The sequence below is a fragment of the Strix uralensis genome, chromosome 25 (assembly GCF_047716275.1).
Source record: "Strix uralensis isolate ZFMK-TIS-50842 chromosome 25, bStrUra1, whole genome shotgun sequence".
Lineage (NCBI taxonomy): Eukaryota > Metazoa > Chordata > Aves > Strigiformes > Strigidae > Strix > Strix uralensis.
Window position 1 is genome coordinate 4,969,762 of NC_133996.1, and position 10,390 is coordinate 4,980,151.

Below are 10,390 nucleotides of genomic sequence, written 5' to 3' on the forward strand. Positions count from 1 at the left end.
GGCGGCCAATGCGCACGCGCCGCGCCCGCCCGGCGCATGCGCTCTGGTTCCGCGTTGCGCAAGAGGAGGGGGGGTTTCTGGAAGGTTCGCGGCCGCCTTCAGTCGCTGCTGGGTGGCGGGAGCGGGCGGCGGCTGTTCTGAGAGCTGTGTCCTGCCGGGGCGGTGTCGCGGCTTGTTTCCTGGCCGGTCGCTATGGGGGTGACTCACGAAGCGGGGTTGTCTCCTCAGACGTCGCCGCTGGAGCAGGATCCGTGCGGGGGAAGCCCGGCTGGCTGGAGCCGGTGAGCTGGAGGGGCGGTTGGTGGGGCACCGCGGGGGTGGGAGGGGACAGGCTGTTATTCGTCTTCGGTTGAACGCTTTGTGGGGTGGGGGACACCCATTAATCGCGTTTCTCTTCATTACAGAAGCTCTCTGGTGCCTCACGGGAACCAGCACCGGGGGTGCCCGGCGGCTCCCAGCGGTAAGTGCCCGTACGCAGCCTCTGGCGCGAAATCCCGACTTTGAGTTTAGCTCGGGGGGGCCCGTGCGGGGTTTGCCGGGTGCAGGCCGGTTGTGCGAGAGTACCGGAGATGTGCCCAGTGCGTACGCTGTAGGACACAGTGAGCTCTCGGTAGTCAGCGATGGGAGGTGGGGTGGTGCTTGAGATCAGAATTAATCGGTTTTTTCCTCTTAGCTGTGCCCTGTATAGTGCCTGTGACCTTGGCCTTTGTTTAGAGGTGAAGCAGTGAAACTTAAGCTTTAGTAGTAGCAAGGGGAATGCTGCTTAAAAACTCGTGTAGAACCTGGTACCCTTGATCGAGTTCAGTAAGGTTTTAGTATTTATTCGGTAATTTCGGTTTGTAGTGAGCACTGAATAGAAATTCTGTCATAAAGCAAGCTTCCTTAAACTGTAAAGTGGTGACGTCACTCAGGGTTTAAGTACTAGTGATAAGACAGTTGCACCCTGGAATACAGTAACCTTTGTAGATATAAAATGGCTGCCACTAGAGAGACAGCCATTTTAATAATTAATATCTAACCTTAACAAGTGTTACATCCTTTACAAGTCATATCCAGTGAATCATTAGCTGTATTTTTCACTAATTATGTAGAATGTTTTTAACAGCAGTTTGCTATTAAATATGCTGCTGGCATGTGTGGAGCTTTGTTCAGATAGTTTTATAATGCGATACAGTCAAGATCTTGAAGTGGCTGCTTTGTACCTTGAAGGTACTTTTTTTCTTATCCCTGTTGGAGGGAAACAGTAAAACTTAACTTCTGTAGAACTGCAGAAGAAAAGTATTCAGTTTATACTGATCTGGAAGGCAAATGGTCGTTTTGCATTGTAAATGCAATAGGCTGCATTTAGAATAGATTGAAGGTAAAATACCTTGAAAACTCTGCTTGGAGAAAAGAAACAGTACTAATGTGTATCTTCTTCACACAAAGTGTGTGCTTACCTAGCAAATAAAGGGTATTAACCTCAAAACCCACGCAAACAAACCTCTCCAAAATTCCACACAGAACTACTCATGGTTGAAACTGAAGCCTTTTTTTATTTCATATGGAAGGCTGACTACAGGAGAGGAGATGATGAAACTTGAAATTGTCACGTGCAAAACATGCTGATGAACTGGATGAGAATTGTTGGTGTGTTTAATTATCCTTGAACTTTTAGCCTGTGTGTCATAATGTTGTTGCTGTACAAATGACTTGATGCATATAAATGATTAGCTTCCCCCTCCCCACTCACAACAGGAACAGAGACTGGGTATTACAGAACAACAATAAAAACGGAACCAGCTTCTGAAAGTACCTGCATGGAGAAAAAGGTGGTTAGGAAAACTGATGATATGACGGATTTCATGGATGACTTAAGCCTCAGCTCACCGAAGAAAAGAGAGTCGTCCTTGAGATCCAAGAGAAGCTGTGATAGGTCATCAACAAGGTCATCTAGCAGATCCTCTTGCAGTTCGCAGTCCAGTTCAAGTAGCTCCTCCTCGGCTTCCTCCAGGAGTTGGAGTCGGTCCAGATCCAGATCAAGGTCATGGGCTAGAAGAAATGGTTCCCAAAGGTACAGAAGACACTCTCGTTCATATTCCAGAAGCCGGTCGAGATCCCGTGGCTACACGAGGTACCGAGGGAGGTACCACAGCAGACACTACAGGAGGTACCACCGCTCTCCTCCGAGGTATAGATCACGCAGTAGGTCATGGTCTCGTGGAAGATCTTACTATAGAAGGTCCTATTCGAGAAGCAGATCGTGTTCAAGAGGCCGAAGATACTATGGATTTGGGCGAACAGTATATCCTGAGGCTTACAGGAGCTGGAGAAGCAGGTCACGAACAAGATCTCGGAGTAGGTCACCTCTCCATTTGAGTGAAAAAGGTACCTCAAAACATACAAGTTATATTTATTTTAACTAGTCAAGTTCTTGTCCGTTTACTTGCTTTATAGAGCATAACTGATAATGGCAATGTGGAATAAAATCCCTGCGTAGTTACAAAAATGTATTAAAAAGTAGTTCAGAGCATAATCTTTGCACTTCAACTGAAGTTAAATGTCCTAAGCTCTGATGAAAATTCATCACGGTTGATGCTTACATAGGCGCAGGGATAGTTAACTTGCAGTTTGTAGGCTTGCATGAGTAGGTATGTGTTGATTTAAACGTAAAAGAATGACAGTTGTTTTTCCCCTTGTAGACAAGAGGGAACTCCTGGAAATTGCAAAAGCAAATGCTGCAAAAGCTCTGGGAACAGATAACATAGTCTTGCCAGCAAGCTTGAAGATTCTTACTCCTTCCAAAGAGATAAAAAATGAAAAACAAGAACATGAAGATCCTGGAGAGTCAGCTGAGGTAAGTATGGACTGGAGTGTTCTCAGTGAAAGGTAAACACTTCTTAAAACTTGTTGTCTGCGTAGGTGTTTTACAGTTTTTAACTGTGGACTTTCTGATTATGAACCAAACCCTTGAACAAAAACTTCAGATTTACCAAAATGCTAAAAACTACCCTAGAAACCACTTATAGCCTTTGTGTTAAGCTGAAGGTACTGTGGACTCTTAAGAGGCGGTTGAGCCACAGAGTACCTGCAGGCTTTCCAGCAGCAGCAGGCTGGGAAGGAGAGGTGGATGTAGTTTGTTCTTTTGGGTTGTTCTAATAGGATGTTGCCTGTTACTTAAGAATAGTTCACATGTTTCTGACCTAAAACAAGGAGTCTTCTTACCAAACCTAGTGAACAGTATGGGTGTTTTTTTTTAAATCTTTCTACCCTTTTTAACTGTTAAAAGCTTTTCATGTGCAACAAACTGTTTCCCAGAAATTACGTACCTACCCAAGCACACAATGCATTTTACATACTTTATTTCTGTCTTATAGAAATCATGACTATGGTTCCAGACATGATGAAGAAAATCTGTTGGTAATTAAGGGACTTGTGGGCTATAGCTGCTGTGCATTTAAGGGAGGGAGAAACTTGAGCAGCTTAAACTGAATTTGAATTTCAGTTTGGTTCTGTTACGGTGTGTTAACCTGATTCGTGATAAATACAAAACTGCAATAACTGTTACATCGATCAGATACTGCTATTTCAAATGGAAGTAAATTTACTAAGGGTTTTAGACAAATGGTACAGGCATCCCTTTCATAATATATGCAATATATTCCAGATGTTGAGAGAGTACAGAAGAAGAGGCCTGCATCACTAGCAGATAAGTTTATTGTCATTATCCAAAGCTCTGCAGGATGGATATGCAGAATTAATGCAACTTGCTCCACCACTACACTCCACTGTATGGCAGTCCATGCTTTGAAGCGTTTGAATCCTTTTTAAAACCGTAACTGGGGCATGGATAGCAGGTGACATGTGAATTGGCACAATGACATTGATAAAAATACTGAATGCTTCTCAAATTGAGTTCAACATTGATCTGTCTGCATATTTAGTAGCTTACAGCTACTTTTGATGTAAATATCTGAAACAACTCTACCAGAAAGTTCATACTCTCTAGTAACTGCCTTAACTTGCACGGAATAATGTGTCCTCCCCCTTAAGCTGTGTGTGCTCTTCTCTAGCAACCCAGAAGACCAGCAGAAGACATGACCAAGAGTGGGATGGAGAGAGCAACCATACAGAGAAGCATTTCTTTCAGTCCTAATGTAAGTGTGATTGCCCAGGAAGGAAGCCCAGTACTTCGTCCCTCCTGTGTTAGGCCTTGCCCAGCATTGGCTGCCAAATTAAAGATCTGAGTAACAGTAACAAATTGAATTTAATGTTTTGATAATGGCTTTCCGGGAGGAGTACTGTAAACATATTACAGCAGTGTGTTTAAAATAGATGTTTACCTTTCAACACCAAATGGTGTTGAACGTCTGTACTGTGCTATAGACTCAAAAGGGTCTGCCAGAACTACTTTACGCCAGAACTTATTTCAAGTTACATGTTTCAGTAATGCAAACTAAGGAAAAAGCAACTTCCCTGAATCCTGTGCCAGTTAAATGTACATAATTGATCCTTGGCAGACATCGGGTCTCATGAGCTAGAAAGAAAACATTTTATCACTACAGATAAACCCCTTGAAGTTGATGGCTACGTTCCTTCTCGTTGTAGCATTTTTAAAGGAAATTTCTTTTTCCAGAATACAATGGCAAAACCAGTACTACAGAAGCCAGCGAGCCATGTTGTTAAAGAACCAGCAATTTCTCCGGCAAGAGAAGATGACAGAAAGGGAAGTCCCTATGGGCAATGGGTTCCTGTCAAGAAGGAGGAGAAGAAAACATTTTTAAACTTCTCACCTAAAAGTGCACAGTTCCGGGCACGCTAGCTGATTTTTTTTTTTCCTTGCTGTCTGTCTGCAGCATTACGCATACTTCAGTAGTGAGATCTGAAATTTTCTGATCAGGTTGAAGACTTGTTAATACTGAGTATTTATTTTGAGATCTTAATTTTGGAATCTTAGGTTTCTCTTTCAGATCTAGAGCACAGTGATCCAGAAGCCACAGATGGGAATCTTGTGTATATTTGTAAATATTTTTGTATTGCTTTAATGGACTAGAGCTTACAGGTGGGTAACTTTTTCTAATAGCTCAGTAGCTGTTATTTTGGACACTTTACATTGTGTAACTGTTTACTTCAAGCAAATAAACGTTTTGCACTGCCTATGAGATGTGTGTTTGGTAATAAGCTGACAGTGTCCTGCAAGTGCTTATTTGCAGGTTTAGCTTTCTCTGTGATAACAGTAGGGCCAAAGTGCAACAGAAGGTAATTTTAGTGTCATTTTGAAAGCGGATCTTTACACTGGAATCGTTCCTGTCCAGGCTGGGCCTAGTTCAGGGCCTCCAGAGTAACTTCCCCAGGTCCCCCTGGGGCAGCACAGAGCTTGTGTTGGGTGTGTGACTGCCCTGCGTGAAGCCAGTGCCCTGCTCCCTGTTCAGTTCAGCTTTCACTTCTGCTGACCTTGACTTAGTGCTGGCTTGTTTTGATTTAGGCTGTTCTAAAAACACCCTTCAAAGGCTCACTGTGTAAGGCAGTAAGCAAAGGGTGAGGCTGAAACTGTTGAGAGCTTCAGAATTCAGCAGTACAGGGCACTGAGCTCCGTGGCTCACCCAGACCTCGGAAAGTGAGCACGTATTTGGTTAAACTCATTTTTTTTATAAGAAGAAAGGGCTAGTAAAATAAACTGACTCCTCCAGTCTGGAAGCTTCCTTAAACTATAAAAACTATTAAAGGACTGGCAAATGTACTAAGAATTACAGATTTTGTGGCAACAAACATAAATGCTTGAGTCAGTCCCTAGTCGCTGCCCTCCTGGGGAGGAGGACAACAGGCAGTTTTGCTGCTGGGGGAAGCTGCTCTTTCACAGCAAGGTCACATGCGTTCCTCAAGCGTTCTTTCATCTTCCTCCTGAAAAGTGATTTTGGGGGATTTTACCAGTCTTTAGCTACTGGAGAATGAAGACAAGCTTTATTCGAAATCGAGTAATAGGAGTTTGTCTTTATTCGTAACGTGAAATGACACAAGCTGGTTACTTCTGCAAGTAAAAGCTATATACAGGTGAAGTTGTTAAGCAAATTACTTCATTAAATAACGACTGGTTTTACAAATTCCTTAATAAAGGTCTACATATTTTTTTTGAGAAAACTTAAAATCACCTGCTAAATCTCTATACCAATCTTCAGTAGATGCGGGGCTGTTGTTTGTGCTTTGGCCGAGGTCACAGTTCAGACGGCTGTTCCTCTCTCCAAGTTCTGTTTAATCTCAGCTGTGTACTTCCCGTAGAACCTCTCCGCCTTCTTATTGAACTTGGCGTTCCTCTCGTTGATGTAGTCGATGTCCGCGTCGTCGTTGTACGGCCGCCGGCGGCTGTACTTCTCACGCTTTTCGATTCTGTAACACAAACAGCGGCGCTTGAGGAGCTGTGGGTGAATCCCGGGGATTCAATTACACAGAGCTTCTCTACATCGCATCCTTCTTTTTTTTTGTATTTACTCACTGTTTTTCAAGATCTGCAACCATTCGATCAACCCCTTCCTTAGATGGCACGTGAGTCCCATGGAGAAGACTGTCAGATGTGGGATAAAGCGCTTCACCACTGGACAAGAGTAACAGAGGGGGCAGCAGTTTACAAAACTATCCATCACTTTGAGATTTCACCGCTTCTGTTGGATTCTTAACGTAACACTTCGAGGCACTTAAACTGTGGGAGTCCCAGATTTACCTGAGAACAGGGGTGATACTAAAAACAAGCTCTTGATTATTTCGAGACACTAGCACATGCCTAAGAGACAGAAATCCACTGAAATTCTAAATCTGCCTCAACACAAACTTCACAATTTCTCGTGTTGGTCAGCCTGTTCTTAAAACTCTGCCAGGCTGCTTAAAAAAAACCCCAAACCTACTCTGAGAAAGGAGTAATCTATGCACGCATTTAAGTATAATCTAATTGACAAAATATTTAACTCAGTAATGCCAAATTTGAAGAAATCAATTATACCCCTGCCCCTCTCACCTACAAAAGCAGGGTAGATCACCAGGGAGGCTGTGCATTTTAAGATGGTGTTAAAAGGCTAATTAATATTACAGTGTATATGAGAATACACATGTGCTGAAAGGATTAAAGTCTTCAGTGTTAGCTAGTAATTTAGAAACACCACAGACGGTATCAGATCACTGAAATCAAACTTACTACTGCTCTTTCAGCTTCTCATACTGCTCCAGGTCAGGTTTGATCTGACGGGTTAACCTCTGGTACTGGCGCAGCTGAGCAGCCGCATAATCTATGGGAGAAAATGGTGTCGAGGTGAAGGTTTTTATTTCTTCAGTTCGCAGCTGAAATACTAACAGAGGTGTTCATTACAAACACAGATAACTGCATAGTTAAGCCATTACCCGAAAATCCTAGATCTGGATTTTTCCTCTTCTTTTTCCTTTCCCACCTCTCGGCATCCTCAGCACTGATCTCTAACAGTTTAACTCGCTCATAGTCTTCTCCTCTCGCTGCACATTCCTGACACAGCACAAATCACTTCAGTTTTAACAACAAAATAGTGGCCAAGCATCAAGTTTAGAACTACCTCAATCGGCCCAGGCAACCTCTAGGGCAGGACAGTAATTTAGATAATCAGGAGCCTAATGAGGAGATAGATTTTTGGGGGTAACTGTATAAGCTCCCAAGGCTGGCTGGCTTGAAGGGGGCTTGGCGCCACTGCAGGCACTTGGACTGAGGCTCAGCAGGTTACGGGAAGCTGTAAGTGTGTCTTTACCTTCTTCTTTTCCTCCACCTTCAGCTCCCACTCCAGCCGAGCTTTTTTGGCTTCCCAGTTTGCTGGCAATTTAAGTCTTTTATCTTCTTCCACCACTTCTTGGTGATTCAGCCTGCGCGCCTCGTTCTAGGAACAAACCGCTTTGTCACACACGGCAACGCTCGCTCACGGGAACAGAACCGAACCCCTGTGGATCACCGGAGCCCGGCCCGGGAGGGGACCAAGGAGATGCCACCGCATTTGGCAAAGGAATAAAGAAACCCCCACCCGTATGTGCCAGACGGGGGCTGACAGGGCGGGGAATCGCCGATGCGATGGGAGCAGCGACCCGACGGCACAACCCCCCCGGGACCCCCAGGCCGCGGCCGGTCTGTGCCCGAGCTGGGCCGGGCGACCCCCGCCGCCCCCTCCGCTTCGTTTTTCCGCGCGGCGGCGGCGGCAGCGCTGGCAGGAGCCGCTCCCGCTCCGGCCGCCGCCGCGTACCCGTTTCATGTGGAGCTCGCGGAACTTGCGCAGCCGCTCCTCCCGCCTCTGCGCTGCCGCCGCCTCCGCCGCGCCAGGCCTCGCCTCCTCCTCCGAGCCCGAGGAGCCCTGAAACAACCCGCACTCAGCCACCGACACCGGGAAGGAATCGCGAACCACCCCCCCTTCTTCCCCCTCCACGCCGCCGCCTCACCCCGCCGTCGGGATCGGGAACCCCCAAACCGCCCAGCTCCGACACCGCCGCCGCCGCCATCGCGCACGACAAACGCTTCCGCTTCCGGCCTCGCGCACCCGCTGCCGGAACTCGCCGCGGCGCTCGGGCGCCCCCCAGCGGCCGGGAGGTGCTGCTGCCCCTGGCCGGGTTCCCCCCAGGCGGGGCCGGGGCCGAGGCCTCCCCTGCCGCCGTTAAACCCCGGGGCCACTCGCCTCGACGCCTGCGGGGCTTTTTGTTTTCTCCCCTGAAGCTGGAGAGGGTCCAAACATCTGGGAGCTGGGTTTGCCGCGATGGCCTCTGGTCATCGTCTCCGCTTTCCGTTGCCCCGGCGTCCCAAGGGCCTTTGTGAGGTGGCCGTGACCTCACTGGGAGCCCCGGTCACCGTTGCCCCTTGGCGCCCAGGAGTCAGCGTTCTGCACGTGTGGTTTGGGCTTTATGGGCTTAATTTCTGTGTGCCGAGGAGAAGCTGATGAATGATGGCCAGCAGGGACAGGGAAGGGATCTGACCCCTGTGCTCGGCACTGGTGAGGCCGCCCCTCGATGAGTGGGTTCAGTTTTGGGCCCCTCACTCCAAAAAGGCCATTGAATGACTCGAGCGTGTCCAGAGAAGGGCAACGGAGCTGGTGCAGGGTCTGGAGCACAGGTCTGATGGGGAGCGGCTGAGGGAACTGGGGGGGTTTAGTCTGGAGAAGAGGAGGCTGAGGGGAGACCTCCTGGCCCTCTACAGCTACCTGAAAGGAGGGTGCAGAGAGGGGGGATGAGTCTCTTGAGCCAAGGAACCAGCGCCAGGACAAGAGGGAATGGCCTCAAGCTGCACCAGGGCAGGGTCAGACTGGCTCTTAGGAAGGATTTCTTTGCAGAAGGGGCTGTTGGGCGTTGGAATGGGCTGCCCAGGGCAGGGGGGGAGTCCCCATCCCTGGAGGGGTTGAAGAGTCGGGTTGACCCAGCGCTGAGGGATCTGGTGGAGTTGGGAACTGTTAATGTTGGGTTGATGGTTGGACTGGAGGATCTTCAAGGTCTTTTCCAACCTAGACAATTCTGTGATTCTGTGAAAAGCGGTGATTCTCCTTTTTTAATCTTTGGAGGCAGGTTTAAAGCCTTGTCACTGCATTTTGGAGCCATCTGGAAAGCAATCTTCAAATTACCCCTGTATTCCAGACACTAATGTCTGGGCAGGCAACCTGCTGCGGGCTTGAAATGGCTCCGTGGTTTAGCAAACGCTGTTAATCAACCTTTTTTTTCTTCTTCCAAGGAATCAATGGGGTGATGTGAATTTTATAGTCAAAGCAAGGAAGCAGCACATGAACCAGATGAACTCTGCTGTGCCTCAGCTCACCTGGAAGCACTGGTGAGATCCTGGGGTAGGATGAGAAACCAACAGCATCCGTCTGTCTGTGCTGTCCGTCCGCTCGGCCCCGCCGGGAGTCACTCAGGTTACCCACAATAGGTTTGCTCAGGGAGAAAGTTGCAGCTCTCACAGAAAACGAAAAATTTTGCTGCAACTTCTGAGCAAAGAAAGTAAAAATTTCCATAATATCGCTGCAGCGGCCAGGATACTCCAGCCTTAAAGAGTCAAATAAAGATTTATTATAAGGATTTATCAGTAATAGTGATATGCACATACAAATGCATCTATGTGTATGTATGTGTAATGTCTTTATATTTGTACAGTAAAGGTAGAAGGGTTCAGGACTTTCGTCTTTCTTCGAAGAAACAATCCGAACCCTGTAAGGTTAATAACTGTCGACTGACAATATGTTTTTTAAATTGACCTTGTCAGCTGCGGCTCATGACTTTCCAGCAGAGGGAAATGCAGCACAAGCGATGAGGGGTTGTGGCAATGGCAGGCAGCCCTGGCAAACGCAGACTATCTCTGTTCTCTTTTAACTTCACTTTCTTCCACTGCCAAATTCTGATGCATGCTGAGTGATTAAAAATATCAAATACAGTGTTA

General features: G+C 47.0%; 2 protein-coding genes across 4 annotated transcripts; one reads left to right on the forward strand and one right to left on the reverse strand.

Moving 5' to 3' along the window:
- The first annotated feature begins 63 nt into the window (after window positions 1-63).
- On the forward strand, window positions 64-5,138 carry RSRP1 (arginine and serine rich protein 1). 3 transcript variants are annotated; one of them, XM_074894519.1, is made up of 6 exons: window positions 64-281; window positions 405-460; window positions 1,738-2,367; window positions 2,682-2,836; window positions 4,053-4,136; window positions 4,616-5,138. In XM_074894519.1, the coding sequence occupies exons 1-6, from the start codon at window positions 193-195 to the stop codon at window positions 4,799-4,801; spliced, it is 1,200 nt and encodes a 399-aa protein (XP_074750620.1). In that variant the 5' UTR covers window positions 64-192; the 3' UTR covers window positions 4,802-5,138. The 3 variants fall into 3 exon arrangements, 2 of the variants coding, with proteins under 2 accessions (XP_074750620.1, XP_074750621.1); XR_012632229.1 differs by lacking the exon at window positions 4,616-5,138 and having other exon boundaries at window positions 2,682-3,399; window positions 3,647-4,136; XM_074894520.1 differs by lacking the exon at window positions 4,616-5,138 and having other exon boundaries at window positions 3,647-4,136.
- An 812-nt stretch (window positions 5,139-5,950) lies between these two features.
- Window positions 5,951-8,539, reverse strand: SYF2 (SYF2 pre-mRNA splicing factor). The gene is made up of 7 exons (XM_074894521.1): window positions 8,416-8,539; window positions 8,223-8,330; window positions 7,740-7,865; window positions 7,366-7,483; window positions 7,163-7,253; window positions 6,470-6,568; window positions 5,951-6,363 (listed from the first exon to the last, which is right to left on the reverse strand). The coding sequence occupies exons 1-7, from the start codon at window positions 8,473-8,475 to the stop codon at window positions 6,198-6,200; spliced, it is 768 nt and encodes a 255-aa protein (XP_074750622.1). The 5' UTR covers window positions 8,476-8,539; the 3' UTR covers window positions 5,951-6,197.
- Between the last annotated feature and the right edge of the window lie 1,851 nt (window positions 8,540-10,390).